Consider the following 24,209-nt stretch of genomic DNA (forward strand, 5'->3'; position numbering starts at 1 on the left):
CCCTCGCTGCGGTTCCGGTTCCGGATCCGGGGCACACGGGAAGATGGCGGCGGCCGGTGAGGAGGGGGAGGCGGAGGCGGCGGCGGACTGGTAACGCACACATACAAACAACCCCCCGCCCCCCTTCCTCCGATCCCTTCTCTTCCTCCCCTTCCGCGGTGCCGGTGCCGGTACCCCGCACCCCCAGCCCCAAGGAGCCGCCGCCTGACCCCCGCCCGGTCCCTGTAGGGTGCTGCCGCCGGAGGTGGAGGTGCTGGAGTCCATCTACCTGGAGGAGCTGCGGGTGGTGCGGGGCCGCGGCAGGTACGTACCGCCCCCCGCATCCCCCCGTAGCCCTCGGCCCAGCACGGCCCCGCGCCTCCTTACCTCGGCCTGACCCGCAGGTGGGAGCCCTGGGAGATCAGCATCACCCTACACCCTGCCACGGCCCAGGACCAGGATGCCCAGTACGTTTGCTTCACCCTGGTGCTCTCCGTGCCCCCCCAGGTAGGCTGCAGCCCCCCGAGCACCCTTTCCTCCCTGCCCCAGGCCTCTCCACCTTCCATGTAATTTCGGTGTTTCTTTTTTTGGTTTTTTTTTTGTTTTGTTTTTTTTCCTAGTATCCCAACAAAGCTCCGGAAATCTCAATCAGGAACCCACGGGGGCTTTCAGATGAGCAAATTCAAAAGTGAGTGCCAGGAGGGCAGGGAGAGGGTGATCATTTCCTCGAGAGATCTGGGAGACAGAACTGGTGGAAAACCCTTCTGTCTAATTCATGTGACTGACTCCCTGTGTTGGGGTAACAGATGGATACAGGTCCCCATATCACCTTGTCTTGACTCACGGACTAGTTTGGGTTGGAAGGGACCTTAAGGATCATCTAGTTCCACCCCCTTCATGGACAGGGACACCTCCCACTAGACCAGGTTGCTCACAGCTCCATCCAACCTGGCCTTGAACACCTGCAGGCAAGGGGCAGCCGCAGTTTCTCTGGACAACCTGTGCCAGTGTCTCAACACGCTCACAGGAAATAATTTCTTCTTAATATCTAATATGAATCTACCCTCTTGCAGTTTAAAAACAGAGCCACTAGTGGAGAGCTTGACACCAAGAATCCACCCTATCTGTGTTTTTTCCCTGGTGGTCCCCATGAAATGTAATCTGTATCCCCTGGGCCTTTGAAGCTCTTGGTCCTGCTTTGACAGAGGTGGGACTGTACAGAGTTCTTGGACAGCCTATTGTTGCCTTTGTGCTCCTGTCCTTGGTGCAGCAGAGTCTGTGCAGAAAGACCTCAGTACCTGTGGGCAGTAAGGGAGTAACATGACTCTCCAGACCTGCTCATGGTCTGCCTTTAGATAAACAAAGCCAAAAATGAAAGGTGCTGGGTGAGCTCGAGCTGAGGCAGTCAGCAAATCTGCTCATGCAAGTCCTCTGAGTACAAAGGCTCCCTGACTTCTGGGGCACTGGGAGAGCATGTGAACATGAGTGTGCACATGTTTCCATCCCCTGCTGCAGGCAAAACCTGGAGGCCCTTACACTCTTTTTTCCTCCTGTCATTGTGTCAGGGCAACAGGTATATGGGACAGGGGAAACATGTGGCTAAACTTGTGTTAAACATTGCTGCTGCTTTTCCTTAGGATTTCCCAGACCCTCAGAAGCATTGGTGAAGCCAGGCTGGGGACAGAGGTGCTCTATGAACTGATAGAGGTGAGAGCTGGGGGCCATTTGGAGTGACTTGCCACAGACACTGGTGTCTGACTGACTGAAAGGTAGGACAGCCCTGCTCCCATGGTGAGTAAAATGTCTGCTTTAATGCTGCTGCAGAAAGGGAAGGAGATTCTCACTGACAACAACATTCCTCATGGCCAGTGTGTGATCTGCCTCTATGGATTCCAGGTAGGAAAGTCTCCCCCAGCCCCACAAGCTGGAAGTGAGGAAAGAGAACTGTGAGCCTGGGGCTCAAAGCTTGGGATATCAGCATGGTAGCAGGGTGTCCCTCAGCAGCCTCCTGCCCCCTGGTCTGTAGGCAGTCCCTCTGAGCATGAACCTAAGGTGATATAAGCTACTGTCCCCATCAGCCTGAAGTTAACCATCTACAGAAACAGCATAGCAGCAGCAAGTGATGCCAGAGTGTCTCTGAAGGCATAGATTGCTGGTGCATCTCAGCTGTCTTGTGTTGGTCAAACCATGCATGGAGTTCAGCACACAGGTGGGACTTGGACACATCCATGTAGGTGCTGAGGTCTGTGGTGACAGGGGAGCTTGCCTTGTCCAGGTTGCAAGGAGAGGTGGTGCCTGTCTGGGACGAAGAAGACATCAGGTGGGAAGATTGCTGCTTACACAGGAAGCCATGCAGAGAAATCAGTTACAAAAACTTTGCCTCTTGATGTTAGGAGTGTTTATTACTCTTGGAATAGGGAGTAATGTCCCAGTAAGAGCTGAGGAACAATAGATGAATCCCAGCAAATGTTATGTGGCTCTGCCAGCAACAGCTCTAGTTCTTCACTGCCAGTGCTGACATGGGAGTAAAAACCAACCTCAGTTGGGGAGGCTACACAACCCTGTGCTCAGAAACCCACTAGAACTGCCCTTTCTCCTCCCCAGGAGAGAGAAGCCTTCACAAAGACCCAGTGCTACCACTACTTCCATTCCCACTGCCTGGCCCGCTATGCCCAGCACATGGAGGAGGAGATCCTTATGCAGCAGGAAGAGAGAGAGCAGCACCTGGCACCATCCTCCAAACAGGTACCCAGCCCTGGGCTCTCTCTCCTGCCCCTCCTGGCATCTCTGCCACCAGCTTTGGGACACAGAACAAAGACTGGCAGCATGGTCTGTGTCACACCTGCACTGAGTATCAGGGTGGAGATTAGACCAAGTGATCTCCAAGGGCCCTTTCCAACCAGAACTACCCTGTGAGTTTTCAGTACTTTAGCAGTTGGTTTATTGGATCTCTGGGTGTGCACCCAGTGTGAGTAGAGGGCAGGAGAACTGCATTTTTGGAGTTCTAGAACCACAGGAGTTAGAAAAGAGAGTTCCATTCCAGTCCTTGAACTGCAAGGGTTTGCAGCAGGATAAACATCATCACCTGCATTCTGGGGTGATAAAACTTGCTTGGGCAGCTCTTGGGGCTCACGGGCTCTGTGTTGGAACACTTGTCATCTGCAGAGCAAACAGCACAGCTGAGCCCAAAGAATGTCAAAAGCTCCTTCCTGCAAAACCCTTTTAAAAAAGGTGCTGCTTAGCCAACACACTCCACTTTGGAGTAGGGAAAAAATAGATCCTAGGCTAAGGAGGACTGGAGCCATATGCTCCAGCAGAGGTGATTTGTACAGTGGTCAGCCACTGGAGAACAAATATCAGTCTGTCTCATAGAAGAGACACCACCTGTAGCAGTTGATGAGACACCAGGCTGCTTTCATGCTGCTGGAACTTCCTTGGGCTTCTCTGCCTGGCAGAAGGGTGAAGGTCAGCATGTTTCACTTCCAGGCTGGAATTTTCTGGCAGCCCATGAGCTGGATCATGGCTGAGGTTTGATATCACCTCTTATCTCCCTGCAGGAAGTTGGTGTGCAGTGCCCTGTCTGCCGGGAGACCCTGGTCTACGATCTCTGTGCTCTGAAGGCAGCACCACCCCCACAGCACCCGCTGGTAAGAGATGGGGGCTCACCTGTCCAGCTGCACCCACTCGCTGGGTAACAGATGAATGAGTGCATGTTCTCAGGTCCTCTGAGCTGGCCCATCCAAAGGGCAGCTCACAAGACCTATCTGGATGTCTCCTGACTCTTTTATGTGTCCACAAAGAGGAGATTGATTTGCATAACCCTGAGTTTTGTGCAGATGTGCTGGGGAAGAGGTGATTTTGCCATGGGGCACGTCCCTGTTACCCACTAGTATCTAATCAGGGTCAGGAGAGTGATCTGATTGTAGCTGCTGTGCACCTCTCCCCCTGCAGGACATCCCAAAACAGTCACTGCAGGAACTGTAGGGTCTGCAGTGGCACGCTCTGCCTCTGTCCAGGGATTTCACATGTGTCTGCACCTTGGTCAAATGTGGCAGAGGGAAGCAAGGTGCCCAGGCACTGTGCAATTGAAGGAGGGTTTGGGGAGTAGCTCTTCACACTGCTGGCTGCCCTGGCTGCCTACCCCTGATGAGAGCACTTAGACCTCACCTTGCTTTCTGCTGCTCAGGAGCCGTACAGGCCAGATGCCAGGACGCTGCAGCACCAGGAAGAACTGCGCTTGATTTTCAAGCGACAGCAAGAGAAAGGGGGCATCATTGACCCTGAAGCAGAGAGGAACCGTTACTTCATCAGCCTCCAGCCGGTATGGACTGGGGGCAGAGAGCTGGCAAGGGGGGCCCTGGACTGCCCGACTTAGTGTTGTCATCTGCCCTGTCCCTTTCTTCACTGGTGGCTTCTTTCTTTCAGTCTCCCACTGCTGCCAACCCCGGCCAAGCAGCCACCACCTCTGAGCTGCCGGTGAGTGTGAGCCCTGCAGAGCTGCCCCTGCTGCCCAGCCACCCCCCACCTCCAGAGCCCAACAGGGTTCCGGAGGCCAGGGCAGAACCTGGGCGGCCTGAGAGGCCTGCTGCGCCCAGGGAGCAACAGAGCAAGAGGGAGAGGCACAGAGGTGAGAGGCCTGGCCCCAGAGGCCACGGCAGGCAGTCGTGCAGTGTCTCCCAGGAACCGGCAGAGGAAGCCTGTCATCTGCTCCATGGCTCCAGGGGGACCAGGGGCTTCAGCCGGAGACCGGAGCGGAGACCTGGTGGGAGGCACGGCCAGGAATTTCCAAAGCCTCACAGCAGAAGCAGGGCTGCTGCCTTGGCTGAGGGAAAAGAGTTGTGCCCTGAAAACCCCTCACCAGTAAAAGAGGTAGTGGACTTGAAAGAGGAGCACCGTGATATGGAGAGATGGACCCCAGAGGAGGGGGCTGAGGCGCGGGGCAGGGAGAAGGAGAACCTGGCATTCAACCGCAGCGACCACAGAGCAGCTCCCAGCTGGCAGGACCACCACAGGTCCTGGGATTATGGGAGGTGGGAGAGGTCCAGGGTCCAGGAGCGTGGTTCCTATCCTAGGGCACCAAGAGGGCGAGGGGTGTTCAGGCCCAGTGGACAACGAGAAGCCCATGTCCTTGAGAAGGAGAGTGGCTCCTAGCAGAAGTGGTGAGGGGCTGGGCTGGGGGAGGGAAAGGCTGTTTCTAGGGAGAACAATGAAAGCTCTGGTGGAGCAGTAGCAAGCAGACACCATAACCCTTGGGAGGGAGGAGGCAGTTGGCATGGGGCACAGCTTGGGGCAGGCTCCAGGGTAGCATCCTGGAGAGAGCAACTGATTGTTATCATCACTGGAGAAACTGACTCCTGACAGATGATGTCAGCCATGGTCTCAGGGGACCCAAGGGATAGAGGAAGCCTTGACGGGGGACCTGCAGTCATCATCCCTGTATGTGAGCTGCTGAGAAACATGCATATCTACAGAGCAAATGGACTGAGTCCCTCATGGCGCCATGGTAGATACCAATTTGTGGTAGGACCTTCCCTAGAAGCCAGCATCCCAATGGAGCTGTTGTGCCAAGTGATGAGGCTGTGCCAGGTCACCAGCCTGGAGCTCAGCTTGTTGTGTCCCATGGTCCTTCTCGGTTGCTGTTCCTATCCTTTGGAGACAACTTCGTTTCTCCTGCAGCAAGTCCCCAGGACACTTCCCTGTTCAAACCAGGAGAGCTCAATTAAGCCTAAGTCAACACATTGGCATGTCAGGGCTGTCTGGTGGCTGAGGCTTTGGTTTAGCTCCTGCTTCACCAGGAAGCCAGAGTTTAGCTGGAGCTCCTGCCCTGTCCTTCACCTGCTTTTCTGCAGGCAGAAGATGATGGGGGAGATGAGGGAATAGCACTTTGCTCTGCAACCTGTATCTGTCAGGGTCCAGCTTTAAGTCCAAGCTGTGTCTTGGAGCTCCAGACAACCCAAAGTGAAGACATGCCCCAATACCTGGGATACTGTTACTTACACTCTCATCTTTAAGCTGATCTTGCTTCAAAGAAATGAGGATTTGCTGTTTAAACTGATTGGTGCAGTTCCTTCTGCTGCTGCTTCACAGGTGTAAACAGTGTCACACTTCAGAACCATTCTGGACAATCCCAGGCTTCTGAAGTGGGGCACTGCCATTAAATTAATTCCTTTGGTCTTCTCCAGAGCTTGCTTCCTTCGTTTTCTCTGTCCTCTCTCTTCTGTTCTTTGCCATTTGGAGCAAAGGTGTGGATCCCAGGTATTGCTCACTCCCCTCCCTGCTCCTGATACCCAGAGCAAACCTTCCCCTCTCGCTCCTGGGTGTGGGAGGCCCCCCCCTCTGTCCCTGCTTTGTCTGTCTCAGTGCAAGCTGTCTGCCTGAACCAGACTGTATCCATTCCTTCACACTTGTTTGTGCTTTGTGCCCCTTAACTCTCTTTGGGCCACATGAGGTTGTTACCATCTTCCTCCTGATGAGTGCAAAATGGCCGTGCTGCAAAGGCCTTGCCAGAGCTCTGGGTGAGATCCCTCAGAAACTAAAGGCTGCGAGCTGGCTGGGAGGGCATTTCTGCTCCATCTGCCTGGCTGGTCCTTCAGCACAGGAAGGGTACCCAAAAGCTGTCTTTTGAATGGGCCCTCCTCACCTGCTGCCCTGCTTGCTCCAGGCCTGGCCTAGTCCTGAAGGGGCTGTTTAACCTGTCCAAGAACTTTCCATGCTTAAATTTCCAGCACTGGACTATTTTCAACCCTAATGCTCTAAACACATTTTTTTGCCCTCCTTGGTCTGAGCCTGCACTACCTGTCCTGGGCTCAGGGATCTGAGAGCCAGACTTTGTGCCCTGCTGGGGACAAGGGCTGAGCACTTGCTCCCTGAAGACAGGCCTAATTTTTCTTCAGTGCTTGCTGTCCTTATTCTAGCTGATTTCCGGCTGAATGTCCTGTCCACACTCCAATATAAACTTTATCTGACACTGGTGCTTGTTCCTGGTGCCTCCTGCCTTCACTTGCCAAATTGCTGTGCTGCAAGAAAGGCATTTGCTGAAAGAAACAAAGCAGCAGCTGAAGCTCCTCAGCTTCCTCCAGTCATCCAGGCTTACTCGCAGCAGGAAAACTGCTGTGCCTGGTGTTTGGAGCATGGGAATTCAGCCATAGAAACTGGAGTGAGTGAGGACTTGGATAACTTCAATCAAATGCCAGATGTGTTACAGGGGAGGTTTTTTTCCTGGGATCAGGGATTTAGGAAGGCCACTTACCTTTCTGACCCACTGCTGCTAGCCTGAGGAGATTTTACAACAGCACGTGGAAATTAATTTGTTAAAACAAACCTCTGGATCAGAAGGGAGGAATGCAGCCTACACCCTGCCCCGGGGCTTCTTGTTTGGTGTCTGCCTTCGTTACCCACCTACCTCACAGGGCTGTTGTGAGGCTTAACTGACCAAAGGACTCAGGATGGGCAGAAGGGAACTGGAGGTGTCTGTAGCATTAACACTATTAAAAGCAACCAGTGACAGATGTTGCCTGTGCTCTCATGTGGTGGCATCAGACCCCCTGGGCTTTGCTTCACCAATCCCCTATCCTCCCAAACTGCTGTGAGGCATTCAGCAGCCATGCACTGGCAAGTTTTGAACCCCAGCTTTAAGGGAAGAGGCTGAATCCCAGCAGCCATCCTCTGTCATAGGGCCAACCGTAAGGTTTAAGATGCCAACAGCAGCACCTCGTTCCCAGACATTGGAGATGCACCCCCATGCACAGGATCAACCCTTCATTTGCAGAATCATTTGTGCAAATCTGGGATTGTATCAAAGCAGCACCTGTTTGTGCTCAAATTCTGTTGGTTCCCTTTGTATCCCCATGTGCTCTCAGCTTCACCCTTGGCCCTGCAGGGCAGAGACAAGCAGAGGACTGAGCAGCAACCCAACAGTTTGTGTTTGGCCTGGAATCAGTTCCCCCAGCCCTACCAAGGTGACACAGCCACCAAAGCCAAGGACTTGAACATGGGGCAGCAACTTGGCACCACAGTCTGGCAGGACAGGAGGTGTGGCCCCAACCTGCAGCCCGCAGGACAATGAGCTTGCTCTCAGCTGCTTTTTTTTGTGAAACACTCGCTTTGCACTACTGGTTTGCCAGGCTCTGGTCAAGAGGGCTATGGACCAGAAGCTGGATAGTGGGGAAACTAATAGGCGAAAGGAGTGAAGAACCAAGAGCCGTGTTGTGCACTTCACAGAGGATATTCAAACACCAGTGACAGCAACTGCCCCTTTCAAGACCAGTAGCTCTTTAGCAGTGTGGCACCCCAATGTCCTGTTCCAGGGAAATGCCTTTTTGGGGCACCCTCAGGCTGCCCTGTGAGGAAGGGGATTAACATCCAGCAGCCTGAGCAGCCTATGGCAATTCCAGCATGAGGCACACACTGGTGAGCAGGGCAAGTACCCAAGCACCCAAATCTGGGGGGCAGCAGGAGCTGGTTCCCTCTCCCTGCTGCAAGGCTGGCAGCTCTGATTCTTCATGTTTTGATATTAAAAAAAGGCCTTGGAGGGGCAGAGGTGAACAGAGACCTGGATCTGTCAGTCCCTGCATGGCTGGACAGCTCCACGGCATTCCCCAGGATGGTCATGTCCTTGTCCCAGTCCTCTCAGCCAGTGGCCAGGGGGAAACAGGCCCCTTGGTCACTGCAGGATGGAGCCTACATTTGAAATAGCTCCTTCAGGGTCCATCTTGTAGAGCATGAAGTGGCCCTGCACCTGGGCAGCACTGATCTGCTTGGAGACAGCCAGGGCCTGCTCAGCAAAGCGCTGGGCTGCAGCCGGGGGCTCCTGGGGGTAGAAGCGCTGGAACATGCAGGTGAGCTGCCCACGGGAGCAGTGCCCCACGTACTGCTTCAGATCCACGCGGCCGGGTCGCACCAGCGCTGGGTCCAGCCTGCCAAGAGACACAGGGCAGCCTTGAAAACCTGTCTCTGCAGGGTGGGCCCTGCAGGAAGTCCCACCACCACCACCTCCTCCACGTTAGCACAGCCAGTGTCCTATCTGCAAGGTGCTCTGCACTGTGGGATGGTAAAGGAGGGGAAGAGGTTTGTCCCCGAGAGGCTGAAACCAACCCAAAAGAAGTGAGAGAGCTGGGGAAGGACTGGCTCTGGAGAAGGGCAAGTGTCCTGGGAAACTGCTCTGCCCATCCCAACCTCAACAACTCCAGCTCATTCTGGAGTGAGCCAAGTCCTGCCACAGGGCAGGTCTGACCAGGAGCTGTGAGCCCAGGCTGCACCCTGCCACCCCAACCCAATGTGCCTGGGGCCAGCCCTTCCCTCACAGCACGGCCACAACCCCAACAGCTGCAGATCCCCACAGGCAGAAAGCTGACACTGCTCCTGAAGGACAAACTGTGACCTGAACAGCAAGGAAGCATCTAAGGCTCCAGCAAAAGGGATCCTGATTAGTGCTGCAAGGGAGAATTTGGGACAGCTGAACCCCCCCCCATATTCAGACTGGAGAATGCAAGAGGTTCTCCCCTGGCAACCCATCAAAAGGGAGCAAGGTTTTCATGTGCCACCCTCCCTGATCCTTCCCAGAAGGCAGTTCTGACCTGTCCACATAGTTGGTGGTCATGAAGACAATCCTGGCCTCTGTGGAGGCCACACCATCCAGTGCATTGAGGAGGCCACTGAAGGTCAGACGTCCCATGCCTTGGTACACAGCTGGGTCTGGAGACAGAGGCATACGAGTTAATATCCATTGGTCACTCAAACCATGTATTCCTGTGGGCCATCTCCCTATCATCAGGGGCTTAAGCCAGGCTCCTGGCTCTCTCCTTTCCCTCTTCTTGCTCTCTCCTGCCGTTCCTGGCTGGCAGCACATTCATTCCCCCGGCCCACCTGCACTCTGGGAACCCAAAAGACTGAGAATGAGGGGGCAAACCACCCCTTCCCTCATGCTAAAAACAGGTGGGCAGGAGAAGTGTCTTCCTCTGAGGATAAAGAACACAAATTTCCCTTTTTATGGTCTAGCCAAAACTGGGTGAGCTCCAGCTTGGATCCTGGAACCTCGAAGATCTACCCACTCCTGGTCTCTGCTGGCACAGCAGAGCAGCCCAGAGTCCAAACCTCTCCCCAGCACAGGTGGCAAACCTCCCTCCCAAGGCTGTCCCAGGAATGGAGACACTGCTCACTCTCGGCAGCGAGGTCCCGGCTGACAAAGGCAGCGTCCACGTCCTCCAGCAGGATGATGCTCTGCTGGGGTGCCACGCTCAGGAGGTGATTGAGACGGTCATCAGAGAGGCTGTGGTCACTGAGGCTCAGCAGGCAGATGCTGTACTGCAGCTCCCCAGCCAGGGCTGTGCTGGGAAGGACACAAACCATGGGGGTGAATCACAGGGAGAAAGCACAGAGCAGCAGAGGAAGGGCCAGATCTCCCTGCCCAGCAGCAGGGCTGAAGCACCCTGCTCTGGTGGGGACTGGATATGCGGGGCAGCTGGGAGACTGCAAAGCAGGGGCACAGAGGGTTTGTCACCCTGAGCTCTCACAGTGCCACTGACAGCAGGCACAGCACAGGGGGCACAGCCCACTCCTACAGTTCAAACCCAAACCCCTCTGCCCCCTCTCACCAGAGACTGCTGTACCCCAGAGCAGGCAGCTGGCAGAAGGGCTGCTCACCAGCAGGCAGTACTCACATGAAGCTGCTTTTCCCACAGCCAGGAGGGCCATACAGCAGGTAGCCTCTTCGGTAAGGGATCCCTAGGGAGACAGCATCCTTTTAGGAACCAGCTTTGATGCTCTGAGCTCTCTTCCCTGGAGGTGTGGTCTTTGCTGAGCTACACCACAGGAAGGCAAGCAGCAGGATAAAAATCTCTCTGCAGTCTTCTTCAGAGAGCACCACAGGCATTCTGCCCCACCCCACAGCAGCAATGGACTCACAGAATCATAGCTTGGTTTGGGTCAGAAGGGACCTTAGGGATCATCTAGTTCCAACCCACCTGGACACCTCCAGGGTAGGGACACCTTCAACTAGACCAGGTTGCTCACAACCCCATTCAACCTGCCCATCAACACTTCCAGGGACATGGCAGCCAAAGCTTTTCTGGGCGACCCGTGCCAGTGTCTCACCACCCTCACAAGAAAGAATTTCTTCCTAATGTCTAATCTAAATCTACCCCCTTACAATTTAAAGCCATTACTCTGTGGTTTATTGTGGGTTCCAGGTCTGGACTGAACCAAGGGGTTTGTCCTTTTGCAGACCCAGGGCTGACCTCAGCACCTGGGCTTGCTCATTTGTGAAATGTGCCCAAGGTGGGCACCCCCACGGCCAGGCTGGACACAGCACAGAGGACACCACGTCAGAGCCTTGCCTCTCTCGATGTACCACTTGGGGTTGTCAATGAACTCCTTGACGTCCTGGACCAGCCGCTCCGACACCCCTTCCTCCAGCACCACCGAGCTGAGAGGCCGGCGGCGCCGGGGGAAGCCGAACTGCCGCCACTCCGTTCCCACAGCCGTGTACATCACCATCCTCCCCTCCTGCTGCTGCAGAGCCAGCTCCCGGGCTGCAGAGAGAGACAGAGGGGACACCTGGCAGGGAAAAGCGTCACCCGTGCAGCCCCGGGCATCCGCAGGGAGCAGCCTGTGCCCAGCAGGGCCCCGCACAGCTCCACAACAAACCTTCCTGGAGGATATTGAAGAAGATCTCCCGGTTGGTGCCCAGCGCAGTGAAGGTGACAGACTCCCAGGGGGACCCCGTGTTCAGGTCGATCATCTTCACCTCCCGGTTCCGCTCAATGTGAATCCACTTCCTGCGATACCTGGGGCACGAAGAAGGGGGTTGGGGGGCTGTGGTCCAGCACCACTCACCTCAGCCCAGGTGTCCTAAGGGACAGGATGGGGCAACTGTTGTAATTCCCTTCATCAGACCCACTTAGCACTCCAACAGAACTGGGCCGCCCCAATTCTGGGCACAAAGTGGAGTGCCCATCCACTTTTGCAAACCCCTGAGCAAATCCTCATTAGCATTTCCAAAGGGACTGCTGGAGAGGAAGAAGATGATGATAATGTCTGCATATGACCTAAGTCTTGCGTATCATGACAGTGATAACATTTAGGAGGAAAACAACTGAGGAGCAGAAGGAACTTAAGTCCATTCTAGCTGCCCAGTCGCGATGGCTCAACCCTGCTTACTCATTATGAAACAAAGGAGACAGGACTATACAATGAGGGGCTGCACTGGTGGATCTGGGGAGTCTCATTGACACCAATCCTTCCCCCATTTGGCTGCCTCAATGCTTGGACTCAGGACTGATTTTTTTCTCTCTGTTTTTCTACCCCACTCCCATACAAATTTTTGTTTCCCCTTTATATTCATACATATTTGTGAGTGATTTGCTTTCCTTAAGAACTGCTCAAAAATTACCTTTAACTGTCAGAGCAATAAAATTGCTATTGTTTTTGCCTTTATCTGATCAAGGGGTATTCGAGGGGGCCCTCATTGGTTACCCTCAAAGGGAAACCCGAGCCTGGGAGGAGGATTGGATCCACCAGCACCTAGGCTCCTCTCTGAGAAGATTAGAAAGCAAGGAGGTCCAGTCCAAATCTCCTTTGGTTGTCATCTGGGTTGTGTCACAGGATGTGCTGCATCAAGAGCTCACTTACTCTCATCTCATGTTCAGATGTCACTTTATGGTGATGAACACAGACTTCTCTCATTATTCTCAATCTCCTGCCCTAACCCAGACACAAGGAGGAGGTGGGAATGCCATGGAGACAGCAGAAACTCCTCAGGTTGAAGCTTCCTTACCAAAATGAGGGCCAGGCCCTGGACTGCTTCCTCCCTGCCCTCCCTTACCAGATGAAATGGTTCCCAGGGCTGGGGACAAAGTCAAACTTGGTGCTGACACGCCCACTTTCATGCTGCAGGTAGGATGTCTCCACGCTGAGGTGCTGCGTTTGCTTGGCGTGGTGGGAGATCCAGTTCAGCAGCCAGTTGTAGCTCTTATCCTTGCCGGGCACTTCCAAGGTGATCATGTAATGGCGCCTGAAAGCCACCAGCCCAAACTGGGCCCCTTTCCGGGCTAATGCCAAAGCTGTGCCCACCCCGACCAGGCCAAACCCAGCCCCAAAGTACTGGTTGTCCTTCAGCGATAAAACAAAGTCAGAAAAGGGCATTGTGGGAGGTTAAGTGGCTCCTTTCCGCAGCATCACCTCTGCACTCTGGAAACAAACCTGTGTGGAAAGAGAAGGCCTGAATGGAAGCTGGGGGTGTGGCTGATCACCCTCAGTTCCCTCACCCCGACTGTGGCTGGTTCTCAAAGCAAAAGGCAGACTGGTGCATTCAGATCCCTCACACCTGTGTTTATCTCATTACTGGGGTCCAGACAGACATTGGCTGCTGGAGCCTTCCCATGCTCTGCAGCCTCTTGGTGAGACAGATGCTGGAGGCTCTCAAGCCAAAAAAAGGAGCACATGCCACTTCTTCAGCCATGACAACAAGCCCAGACTTTTACCTGGCTTCATTATTTAATTATCCAGAAATCACTTAGCACTGCAACTATTTGAGGTTTATTGTTGGAAAAAGCTGAAGCATATCCCCAGGCTGAGCCGAGAGCCTTTTTTCTCTGCCAAAAACGCGCACATAACTGTGGTGGAAGCAGCGTCTCTATGCCTGGATGAAGACACCATCCACACGCTTACGAGGCTGGAAGATTCTCCCCTCAGCGGGGGTCTGTCGGGGAAAGAAATGAGGGGGAGCCTCCCCCTGGCAGACAGACGCTCTCTGATTCCTCAAGCAGGACCCCACCTCCTCCAGAACAGGCTCCGACCCGGCAGCAAGGGATACCCCCTGGCCCACAGGAAAGCCCCGGGCCTACGGCAGGGTCCCTGCCCCACAGCAGGGCCTTCCCCCCCGCAGCAGGAACCCCACCTTCCCCTCGGTACCGGCCTCGGTACCGGCCTCGGTCCCACCGCCCCTCACCTCCTCCCGGCACCGCTCTGTCCCGCGCGGCACCGCTCTGTCCCGCGCGGCACCGCTCTCTAAGGCCGCGCCCCTCACTTCCGCCCGGCGCCACTTCCGCCGGGCTACCGGCTCGTACCATAGAGCGGGGCCGGCAGTGCGCGGTGCGGCAGGGTAGAGCGGCTACGCCAGTCGCACAAAGGGTGGCGCTCCCTTCCACCCGGCGTGCACCATCGAGATGTACCGGAGCCGGAGGTGGGGGCATTGGGGCCCGGACAGAGCCCCCGGACAGGGGCGACCGTGACAGCCCGGGGCTGCCGTGCCAGGGGGTCGGGGCGGCCATAGGCCGGGCCTCGCCATATACACCACCTTGCTGGGGGCTTGGCCCCGCTCTGGGGATGGGGCTGGGGGCCGGGCCCACCTGGTCCCAGGGAGCAGGCCCTGGCTGCTGGGCTCAGGGGGAGGCCTCCGGGTGTCTTTGGGGATGGTGCTGGCGTCCCTGTGTCCTCACCTCCCCTGTGGCAGTGGGTTTTGCCTGCAGCCCACCTTGTAGGTTCCCTGGGCTTCTGGGTTTTCACTTGCTGAAAGCGCTTTCTTCTGTTTCAGAGCGAGAGGCCCTCCTGCCTGACATCAAGCCAGTGCCCGGTGGCAATGAGCACAGAAGTGGCAGTGTCTGACGGTGCCGGCAAGGAGATGGAGGCCCTGTGCTCGGAGCTGCTCCTGCCTGCCCTGGGAGAGGCAGGAGCTGTGGGAAGCCCTGGGGTGGCCAGCACCGGCCTGGCAGGAACACCCCTCCTGACTGCCAGCCAGGACTTGATGATGGCGGAGGCGTCGATGCCTGGGGAAGGGGCTCATGCTGAAGGAAGCAACGTGGAAATATTCATCGAGGCTGTGGCTGGCAATGTGACATTGAGCAGTGCAGCGAATGCCACAGGTATGGGGTGCAGGGAGGGCAGTGTGGGCTCTGTGGCAGTCAGTGGAGAGAGAGATGTCCTATGTCCCCAGCCAGCACTCTGGGGACACCGCAGTGCCCTCGTGCCTCTGACCCAGTGTGCATCATGAGTTTGGTGCCAGCATTCAGCACAGACCTGGCATGAGCTGGGTATGCAGTTGGGGAGGGGTGTCTGTGGGAGCCTAGGGCTAGTAAGGAGGTCACTTTGGGCTGTCCGTAGGGACCAGGCAGAGATCCCTGGGCTGTCTTCCCCCCCAGCATGCTTCTCTCAAGGGTCTAGTGTGGGAGTGTCCTGCTAGGAATGAAACTAGCTGGCCTCATATCTCTGGGTGTCTAAAGGTGCTTAGGAACACTGGTCACAGTGGTCAATAAGCTGAGGGTGTCCCCTCTCTGATGGAATGTGTCCTGAGATAGCCCGGGCAGGGGGAGGGCTGCGGTTTTCCAGAGTGTAATCTGTGGCAACAGAGGTTTATCCTTCCTGTTCAGAGCTGGAACTGAACTGACAGTCCCAAGCCTGGCAAAAACCCTTTCTAACACTCACCCCTCGCTTTCTGCAGAGGTGCTGGTCAAAGTGGTAGAGCTGTATTTCTGTGAGAGGTGTGGCCAGAGCTTCCCAGAGGCCTCCCTGCTATCCCAGCACCAGTGCCTACTGTTGGCAGCCCCAGGGCACCTGGAGCTCCCCGGGGTGCTGTCGGCTGCAGCCAGTGAGGACCAGAGCAAGTCAGGGGGCTCGGAGCCACCCGGAGTCGGTGTGCAGGATGGTTCCACTCCCGAGAGCCTGCTGTGCCCTGTCTGCCAGGAGGCGTTTGTGCAGCCCGGTGAACTCAAGGAGCACTTCAAGGCCCACCGTGCCCTGCCAGGAGCCCTGCCCTGCCCCGAGAAGGGCTGCAGCTTCTCCACGGAGGACCGCAAGCAACTGCGCGGCCACCTGCGCCGCCTGCACGGGGCCTCCCCCGTGTCCTGTGCCTGCCGAGCCTGCCCCCTGCTCTTCCCCAGCCGCCCGGCCATGGAGCGGCACCACCGCACCCACTTCCCCTTCCACTGCGGCCACTGCGACTTCGTGACGGCCAACGCCAAGCTCTTCTGGCAGCACAGGAAGAGTCACGCTGCAGGGTGCCCCGCTGAGACTCCTGCGACGGGCGGGAGCCCCGGCTTGGGCCCCCCCAGCCTGGAGCAGCGCTGCGTCCTGCCGTCAGGTACGGCTGGGTGGGGGTGTCGAGGTCTGCGGGTGCTGCGGGTCTGCCTGTGTCCCAGTTACAACTGGGAGGAGAATGGGGCGTGTCTGTGCTGCTGGAGAGCTGGGGATCCCTGCGCTTCAGCAGTTCTCTGCAGCTTTCCCTCCCTCCTGCAGCACAGTTCGTGCCCCTCATCTTGGCCAGGAAGATTTTTTTGCCTGGTGTGGGTGAGGTGTGGTGGCTTCCACGCACCTGGAAATTATGATCTCTGTCTTTCCCCACTGAAACAGCAACAGAAGAAAGGCGGGAGGAAGCGAAGAATTGCCGCCCTGGCTGGGAAGCCACCACAGCAGAAGCCAGGCTGGCAAAGCCAGCAGGTGCCAGGGAGGGCTCCTTGGAGGGACAGAAAGTGTCAGCTGGAGATGAGGAATCGGACAGCGGCAGGGACGAGTCACCGGAGGAGAATGGTGAGAGCCCCTGTGAAGGCAAGGCCAAAGAGGAGGGGAAGGCAGCTCCCAAGAAAGCCAGGGTGCCTCAAACACAGCACTTCAGAGGTAGGATATGGGGAACCACGGGGCTGTGCCAGGATTTGTAATACAAACAAGCAGCACAGCATCAAGACTGGTGGGGAAATGTCAGGCTGGTGGGACGTGAGGTCCTGTGTCATTCAGCAGCCCTGTGCCTCCTGGATGTACCAGTGCCCTGTTCCCACCTCCCCTGTATAAACACATCTCCTGTTGCCCATCTTCAGCTGTTGGCAGGCTCAGGCAAAAGTATGACTGGCTCTGGGAGCAGGGCAGGCCTGAATCAGGCTGTGCTGGATCATCTCTGTCGATGTTTGAGCTGGAACCATGCTGGTAGCTTGGAGACAGTCTCTCCAATTGAATGGTTGCAGTGTGTGATAAACCCTCACCACAACACAGCTAGATCAGGCAGAGAACACCTGCTTGTGCTCCTGTCTCCTTCCTGCTGACGGCTTCCCCTCCTCTGCTCTCACAGGTGATGTTGCAGATGGCTCCGAGTACCTCTACAGAACCCACATGTGCCCTGAATGCAAGCGGTGCTTCAAGAAGCGAACGCACCTGGTGGAGCACCTCCACCTGCACTTCCCTGACCCCAGCCTGCAGTGCCCCAACTGCCACAAGTACTTCACCAGCAAAAGCAAGCTGAAAATCCACATGATGCGGGAGACAGGCGAGAAGGTTCACCGCTGCCCGCTCTGCCACTACAGCTCAGTGGAGAAGAACGCCCTCAACCGCCACATGGCCAGCATGCACGAGGACATATCCACCTTCTACTCTGATGTTTACTCCTGCCCTGTCTGTGAAGAGAAGTTCCGGCTCAGCCAGGCCCTCAAAGAGCACTTGAAGACTCACAAAGCTGAGCCCAAGAGGCTGAGCTGCTTCCAGGGGGGCTGCGACTACTGTGCAGAGGACCGGAAGGAGTTTGTCCGTCACCTCAAGGATGCTCACGGCATCAAGGCGGTGGAGTGCAGGTACCACGCCTGCTCTTTGCTCTTTGGCACAGCTGAGGCCATGGAGGCTCACCGAAAAACCCACTATGCCTTCCACTGCCAGCAGTGTGACTTCATCTGCTCCAACAAGCACGTTTTCCGCAAGCACAAGAAGCAGGGGCACCCAGGCAGCGAGCAGCTCCAGTGCAGCTTCTGCCCCTACACCACTTTCAACCCCGTGGAGTTTCATGACCACGTGGGCAAGATGCACGCCAATGAGAAGATCCACAAGTGCACCGAGTGTGCCTTTGCCACAGCGCACAAGAGGGTGCTCATCCGGCACATGCTGCTGCACACTGGTGGGTGTCTGCTGGGAGGGTCCTGAGAGCTGAGCTGGGATGGGGTGTCCTGCCACGGCTCTGGGTGGGCAGGGAGGGCTGGGTCAGGGCTCCCGCTGTCATTGCTGACCCTGCCCCGATCCCTGCTGCTACCCGAAGATCCTACTGGGCTGCTTTCTCCACAAGGGAAGGCAGCCTGTGGTGCTTTATTTGGCTGCCACACTGAGCGTTTTTCTTTGTTGCCTGCAGGAGAGAAACCTCACAAGTGTGAGCTTTGCGATTTCACCTGTCGGGATGTGAGCTACCTGTCCAAGCACATGCTGACCCACTCCAATGACAAGAACTTCATGTGCACTGAGTGCGGGTACATCACCAAGTGGAAGCACTACCTGAACGTCCACATGCGCAAGCACACCGGAGATCTCCGGTACGACCCCTGGCCCTGCTCACCTGGCAGCAGAGGGCTCCCCAGATCCTGCGTTGGGGGGTCCGGTGCTCTGGGCTGTATCGTGTGCCAGGCTCCCTCATGCCTAGTGGGGTGGGTATAGCCTTCTCTGTCTGGCACATACTGAATGTGGTCTGAGCTTTCTGGTTGTTGCCACCACGATGCTGTGGAGGCAAAGCTGTCTTTGGTTTCCCCGTGCTGCCAGGGAGGTGTATACCACATCAGTGCAGCTCTTGGGCTCTGCTGATGTTTGTGGGCCAAGGACATTTTGAGCAAGTGCAGAACCCACCCGAATGTGTTTCCACCTCCTGTGGGTCTAGCCTGCACCCAGCAATGCTGGAGGTGCTGCTGGTGTGACTCATGTGGTGGGCAGTGAACGAGTCACTGTATGGGGTGCCAAGGGGAGGGTGTAAAGGCTGAGGGTGTAAAGCACCAGCAATGCCAAGGAGGAATTTTTTGTGATAAGAGTTGCCCAGGCAGCAAAGGTCAGATCTGGCAAACCAAACAGTTCCCTTTCCTTCTGTGTCCGGGAAGCAGAGCTCAGCGTGTCCGGCAGGGCTCAGCCTGCCCCGCTTCCTCACACTGCCTGTTGGATCCCACTTTCCCCACAGGTACCAGTGCAACCAGTGCTCGTACCGGTGCCACCGTGCCGACCAGCTGAGCAGCCACAAGCTGCGACACCAGGGAAAAAGTCTGATCTGCGAGGTGTGTGGCTTTGCCTGCAAGCGCAAGTACGAGCTGCAGAAGCACATGCAGGCAAAGCACTCCCAGAACTACCAAGTGCCCATCTTCCAGTGCCAGTACTGCACCTACCAGACCAAGTACAAGCAGGCACTGCTCAACCATGAGAACTGCAAGCACACCAAGCAGAAGGAGTTCCGCTGCGCTCTCTGCTCCTACTGCACCTTCAGCAACACCAGCCTCTTCTTCCACAAGCGCAAGATTCATGGCTACATCCCTGGCGACAAGGACTGGCTGGAAAACTATGCCAGCAAGGAGATGGAGATCAGTTCATCTGAGGCCCTCTTCAGCTATGAGCTTGGCACAGCCCTGCGTGTGGATGCCAGCTCCCCCCTCACCGGCAAGGAGCAGTGCGCAAAGGCAAAGCTGTCCCAGCTGGAGTCCCAGGGGGAAGAGAGCTACCAGCAAACATTTGTGGTGCCTCTCGTTGGGCAGAGTGCTGCTCCTACAGAGAGTGGTGACAAGGCAGAGGGAGGTGCAGGCATGGGGGAGCAGAATTACCCCACTGCTGGCAATGCCATGGGAGATGACTGCATGCAAGGAGATGCTGCTTCAGGCTCAGCTGAGCTTGCCACTTCTGGGGACATAGCGGAGAGCTGCACATTGCACTTGGAGGCACTAAATGTCTCCTCTGACCCCCTCCTGGCACATTTGACTGAAGAAGCCTGCGTGGCGCAGCCAGAGAGCGTGGAAATGTTGTCCTGCAAGGAGACACCTGCAGCCTATCAGATACTGGGCACCCGGGGTGAACTCGGCTTAGAGGACAATGACAGCACGCTTGAAGACATCCCAGACTTTGAGGAAGAGGAAGCAGATGTGCAGGAGGATGAGGTGGTGAGGCTGGAGGACAGAGCAGCAGCAGGAGATGGCCAGGGAAAAGACTCCCCAAGGCAACCCACTGGTCACCTCGAGGGGTTGTGCTCAGACCACCACAGGCTGGTGGCAGCCAGTGAGATTAGAGAGGCCAGCCAAGCCAAGGTGCCCGAAGCTTGGCTTAGTGTGCTGAAGACAGCTCAGCAGAGCCACCTGCCTGTCCCAGAGGAGGTGGCCACCTCCAGTGACTCTGCCAGAGGTAGCTCAGAGTCGGTGCTGAAGGCACTGCGGAAGCAAGACAAGGAGCAGGCAGAGACACTGGTGCTGGAGGGCAGGGTGCAGATGCTGGTGGTACAGTCAGAGAGCCAGATCTTTAAGTGTGAGAAGTGCTCATACATCACCCGGAAGGAGAAGTCCATGTCCCTGCACTCCAAAGCCAGCTGCTGCCAGAGCCACCGGGCCCCGCTTGTGTGCCGTGATTGCGGTGCCAGCTTTAAGCAGCAAAGGGGGCTCAACACCCACCTCCTCAAGAAGTGCCCAGTCCTCCTGAAGAAGAACAAGATCCCCAAACCAGCCGGTCAGGAGCCTGCTGACCAGCCCTGTGATAATGGTATAGAAATGGCAGAGAGCAAGAGGGAAGGCTTGGAGGAGCCTGGGCATGCCAAAAGCCCCTGGGAAGCTGAACTGATGACTGATAAAATGCAGGCAGTAGGCAGTCCCTTTTCTGGGGAACAGACCTTGGGCACCCCTGTCCCTGAAAAAGCCTTGCTGTGTGACAGCACAGAGGTGGCAGGAGAACCTCCCCAGCAAAGGGATAGGGCTGAGACAGGTGGACTTGCTTGTCTCCTCCAGCCTGGAAAACCCTCAGAGAAATACCATCTGGAGGGAGGGAAGCTGCACTGCAACACCTGCTCCTTTGTCTGTTCCCGTGTCTCCACTATCACCTCTCACGTGGAGGATGGATGCCGGAGCCTAGAGCAGTTCTGGTGCTCCCTGTGCCCTGAGGCCTTCCGCTCCCGGAGGGCCCTCAAGAGTCACTGTGCCAAAAAGCATGTGGTGCATCTTGAGGAAGTCAGATCCCAAAGCACTGAGCTCCATGAAGGGGACCAGGCCAGCGTTGAGATAGGACAGCCCATTGAGCCCCCTCTGGATGCAGCTCCCCCCAGATCTGCCCTTCCCAAGAGAAGGCGTTTCTCCTGCCCCACCTGCCCCTTTACCTGCCACCAGGAACGGGCCATGAAGACACACAAGAAGAGGGGCTGTGTGGTGCTGGGTGAGTTCCGCTGCGCCTCCTGCCCCTTCACCTCCAGGGCAGCCAAAGCCCTGCGGCTGCACCGCAGGCTGCACCGCAAGCACTACAGCAAGCGGCCACAGCTGCAGTGCCACCAGTGCGAGTTCACCTGCAAGCAGGCACGCTGCCTGCGGCAGCACATCCGCATCAAGCACGAGGGGGTGAAGCCCCACCAGTGCCGCTACTGTGAGTTCAGCACCACGCGGCGCTACCGCCTGGAGGCCCACCAGTCCCTGCACACCGGCGTGGGGCGCATCGCCTGCGGCATCTGCAGCCAGACCTTCGGCACCAACTCCAAGCTGCGCATCCATCGCCTGCGGGTGCACGAGAAGACGCCCACCCATTTCTGCCCGCTCTGCGACTACAGCAGCTACCTGCAGAACGACATCACCCGCCACGTCAACAGCTGCCACCGTGGCGACCTCAACTTCGGCTGCTCTCGCTGCGAGGCGCGCTTCAGCTCCGAGACAGCCCTCAAGCAGCACGTCCTGCGGCGGCACGAGGAAAAAGTTTCCTACGGCTGCCCACGCTGCGTCTTCGTGTGCCACAGCGAAGCCACGCTCAAGTGCCACGTACAGAAGCAGCACCCGCACCTGGAGTGCAGCACCTGCAAGGAGACCTTCCCCACCCGGGAGGCACTGGAGGAGCACAAGACGCAGCATTTCAACCACCGCTGTGAGCTGTGCAGCTTTGCAGCCAAGGAGCGGCAGCAGCTGGTGCGGCATTACGTAGAGAGCCACGAGCCAAATGCCCCCCAGGACAAACCCCTCCGTTGCCCCTTCTGTGACTTTGCCTGCTGCCACCAGCTTGTCTTTGACCAGCATATGAAGGGCCACGGGGGCACCCGCGTGTACAAGTGCTCAGACTGCGAGTACACCACCAAGAACAGGCAGAAGATTACATGGCACATCCGCATCCACACCGGTGAGAAGCCCTACAAGTGCCATCTCTGTAAATACGCCTGTGCTGACCCCTCCCGTCTCAAGGTGAGAGTCCTGCTTGGGCACAGGGGATGTGTCCTACTGTATCTACATGGGTTGGAAGAAATCCAGAGAGGGGGATCTGGGGAAGAAAAAGAAACTCCCAAGGAGGCATTTTGTCCTCATTCTGTGGATTGTATGAGACTGGAAGGCAAGCAGATAAAACTCTTCTGGGTAAAATATGTTTCTTCCCTGCTCCCTGCTGTTGCAGATTAAGGGGAGGGAAGGATCTGTAGCAAACCAATAAGGTGGCCAGCTGTCCAAGTTCAGTCCTCTTCCTGCTGACATCTCTAGCATCCTCTGGGTGCAGCCTTGCACCGCTCAAAGCCAAGTTTGGCTGCCTGCTGTCTTGCAGCGTGCTGTGTGGCACCAGTTAGACACAGCGCAGGGAAAATTCAGCTTCCCTGCAAGCAGAGCCAGACCCTGCCCTCAGATCTGTGTATAATTAGCCTTCTCATGCATGGTGATGGGCCTTTCCTAGAACAGGAGGGCCAAGCATGGGGTAATGGAGGGGAAATGGCCTGATTTTGCTAAAAGAAATATTGATTTTTTAATTTTTTTTTTTAATGACCATGCTAAGATGGAGCTATCTGGGGCTACCTGGGTGAGGCTGCACAAGGTGCTCAGCTCTGTTGGGCTGGTTTTTAACCTGGATTTTGCTCTAAATAACAAACTGGGGAGAAAAGCCCCTCCAGAGGCTGGGACAGAGCAAGCTCAGCAGTAGGGGAGTCTGAGCCTGAGCCTGCTTTGGATCCCCCCTGCCCATAATCTGCCAGGCAAGCAGACAGCCCTCTGTGCCCTGTGCAATTTGAGGTGTTTGAGCTGTCTCTAAGCCCCTCGCTTGCACCTCAGAACCCTGCACATTCCCAGGGCAGGGGACCTCACCTCATCCTGACCCTGCCCTCTTTTTTCTGTGACCAGTACCACATGCGGATCCACAAGGAGGAGCGTAAATACCTGTGCCCTGACTGTGGCTACAAGTGCAAGTGGGTGAACCAACTCAAGTACCATATGACGAAGCACACAGGTAAGTGCTGCCTGCCGGGAATGGGCTGTGGGGCACCAGGGAGGGTGTTGGGACTGTAGGACCCGCAGCTCCATGTTTCCTTTGTTATCAGCGGTCCAGCTGAAGGAGGGACCTCCAGCAATTGTGAGTACAGCACGTTCTCGTGTACTGCTGAGCAGGAGAGAAGGTGAGGCAGTATAGACCCCAGCAGCCAGGGTACGATGCCTTAGAAATTTGGGGTTTTAGTGGTGCCTGCTGGCAGGTTGTGCCTTCCTAGCACTGAGGATGATGTGTAGGGGAGGATCCCTGGTGCCTGATACCATTATGGGGATGGCCAGATGCACAGGAGGGAGAGCACTGTGCCCCGACCTCAGCCCTTTCCCCATTGCTGCAGGTCTGAAGCCGTACCGCTGCGACGAGTGCGAGTACCGCACCAACCGGGCAGATGCCCTGCGGGTGCACAAAGAAACGCGGCACCGGGAGGCTCGCTCCTTCATCTGCGAGCAGTGTGGCAAGGCCTTCAAGACCCGTTTCCTCCTCAAGACCCACCTGAAGAAGCACAGTGAGGAGAAGCCCTATGTCTGCAATGCCTGTGGGCGGGCTTTCCGCTGGGCGGCCGGCCTGCGCCACCACTACCTGACCCACACCAACGAGCACCCCTTCTTCTGCCGCTACTGCCCGTACAAGGCCAAGCAGAAGTTCCAGGTCATCAAGCACATCCAGAGGCATCATCCCGAACGTGGGGCCAACGACCCCAGCCAGGGGGTGGGCAAGGATCCCAGCACACCTACCGTCCACCTCCATGCTGTGCAGAAGGAGAGTTGGGCTGAAGGGCCCCCCAGGATGGAGCAGGAAGGAGGGTGCCCCACAGAGGACAGTGCTTTGCAGTGAACCTGAATGCTGACAGCTTCAAGGCCCCGGTGGTGCAGGTGTGCTGCAGAGATGTCTGTGTGTGTATAGGCATATGTGTATATGAGATGTAAATTATGTGGCTGTATAAAAGGAATCTTTTGGCTCCTTTTAACCTTTTTTCTTTGGGCTGTTTGGAGTTCTGGATGACCCATGGGGCAGGTGCCTGCAGGGAGAGAGAGCAAAGGCAGAAGTCCAGCTTC

The 24,209-nt window shown here is 56.5% G+C and overlaps 3 protein-coding genes across 6 annotated transcripts; 2 read left to right on the forward strand and 1 right to left on the reverse strand.

Moving 5' to 3' along the window:
• The first annotated feature begins 26 nt into the window (after positions 1 to 26).
• On the forward strand, positions 27 to 7,487 carry RNF25 (ring finger protein 25). Its single transcript, XM_071747697.1, has 10 exons — positions 27 to 90; positions 229 to 303; positions 384 to 486; positions 600 to 667; positions 1,617 to 1,686; positions 1,804 to 1,875; positions 2,584 to 2,724; positions 3,537 to 3,626; positions 4,166 to 4,300; positions 4,405 to 7,487. The coding sequence occupies exons 1-10, from the start codon at positions 44 to 46 to the stop codon at positions 5,128 to 5,130; spliced, it is 1,527 nt and encodes a 508-aa protein (XP_071603798.1). The 5' UTR covers positions 27 to 43; the 3' UTR covers positions 5,131 to 7,487.
• A 697-nt stretch (positions 7,488 to 8,184) lies between these two features.
• BCS1L (BCS1 homolog, ubiquinol-cytochrome c reductase complex chaperone) lies at positions 8,185 to 14,528 on the reverse strand. 2 transcript variants are annotated; one of them, XM_071747699.1, is made up of 8 exons: positions 14,415 to 14,528; positions 12,800 to 13,176; positions 11,623 to 11,762; positions 11,313 to 11,507; positions 10,638 to 10,701; positions 10,137 to 10,306; positions 9,555 to 9,672; positions 8,185 to 8,894 (listed from the first exon to the last, which is right to left on the reverse strand). In XM_071747699.1, exons 2-8 carry the CDS (start codon positions 13,117 to 13,119, stop codon positions 8,642 to 8,644), a joined length of 1,260 nt encoding a protein of 419 aa, XP_071603800.1. In that variant the 5' UTR covers positions 13,120 to 13,176; positions 14,415 to 14,528; the 3' UTR covers positions 8,185 to 8,641. The 2 variants fall into 2 exon arrangements, with proteins under 2 accessions (XP_071603800.1, XP_071603799.1); XM_071747698.1 differs by lacking the exon at positions 14,415 to 14,528 and adding an exon at positions 13,925 to 13,947.
• A 26-nt stretch (positions 14,529 to 14,554) lies between these two features.
• ZNF142 (zinc finger protein 142) lies at positions 14,555 to 24,121 on the forward strand. Of its 3 annotated transcripts, none has more exons than XM_071747681.1 (8): positions 14,555 to 14,837; positions 15,413 to 16,051; positions 16,321 to 16,584; positions 17,030 to 17,842; positions 18,071 to 18,248; positions 18,878 to 22,097; positions 23,013 to 23,118; positions 23,492 to 24,121. In XM_071747681.1, the coding sequence occupies exons 1-8, from the start codon at positions 14,555 to 14,557 to the stop codon at positions 23,986 to 23,988; spliced, it is 6,000 nt and encodes a 1,999-aa protein (XP_071603782.1). In that variant the 3' UTR covers positions 23,989 to 24,121. The 3 variants fall into 3 exon arrangements, with proteins under 3 accessions (XP_071603782.1, XP_071603785.1, XP_071603784.1); XM_071747683.1 differs by having other exon boundaries at positions 14,668 to 14,837; positions 15,655 to 16,051; XM_071747684.1 differs by lacking the exon at positions 15,413 to 16,051.
• Positions 24,122 to 24,209: the final 88 nt, after the last annotated feature.

Source organism: Heliangelus exortis, chromosome 6 (genome assembly GCF_036169615.1).
Source record: "Heliangelus exortis chromosome 6, bHelExo1.hap1, whole genome shotgun sequence".
Taxonomy (NCBI): Eukaryota; Metazoa; Chordata; class Aves; order Apodiformes; family Trochilidae; genus Heliangelus; species Heliangelus exortis.

Coding starts and splice junctions, on each gene's coding strand:
- ZNF142 (XM_071747681.1), top strand. CDS start 14,555: ATGAGCACAGAAGTGGCAGTGTCTGACGGTGCCGGCAAGGAGATGGAG. Junction 14,838..15,412: donor CAGTGCAGCGAATGCCACAG/GTATGGGGTGCA, acceptor CGCTTTCTGCAG/AGGTGCTGGTCAAAGTGGTA. Junction 16,052..16,320: donor GCGCTGCGTCCTGCCGTCAG/GTACGGCTGGGT, acceptor CCACTGAAACAG/CAACAGAAGAAAGGCGGGAG.
- RNF25 (XM_071747697.1), top strand. CDS start 44: ATGGCGGCGGCCGGTGAGGAGGGGGAGGCGGAGGCGGCGGCGGACTG. Junction 1,876..2,583: donor TCTGCCTCTATGGATTCCAG/GTAGGAAAGTCT, acceptor TCTCCTCCCCAG/GAGAGAGAAGCCTTCACAAA. Junction 4,301..4,404: donor ACTTCATCAGCCTCCAGCCG/GTATGGACTGGG, acceptor TCTTTCTTTCAG/TCTCCCACTGCTGCCAACCC.
- BCS1L (XM_071747699.1), bottom strand. CDS start 13,119: ATGCCCTTTTCTGACTTTGTTTTATCGCTGAAGGACAACCAGTACTTT. Junction 9,673..10,136: donor CCGGGACCTCGCTGCCGAGA/GTGAGCAGTGTC, acceptor CTCTGTCTCCAG/ACCCAGCTGTGTACCAAGGC. Junction 8,895..9,554: donor ACCACCAACTATGTGGACAG/GTCAGAACTGCC, acceptor GTCTCTTGGCAG/GCTGGACCCAGCGCTGGTGC.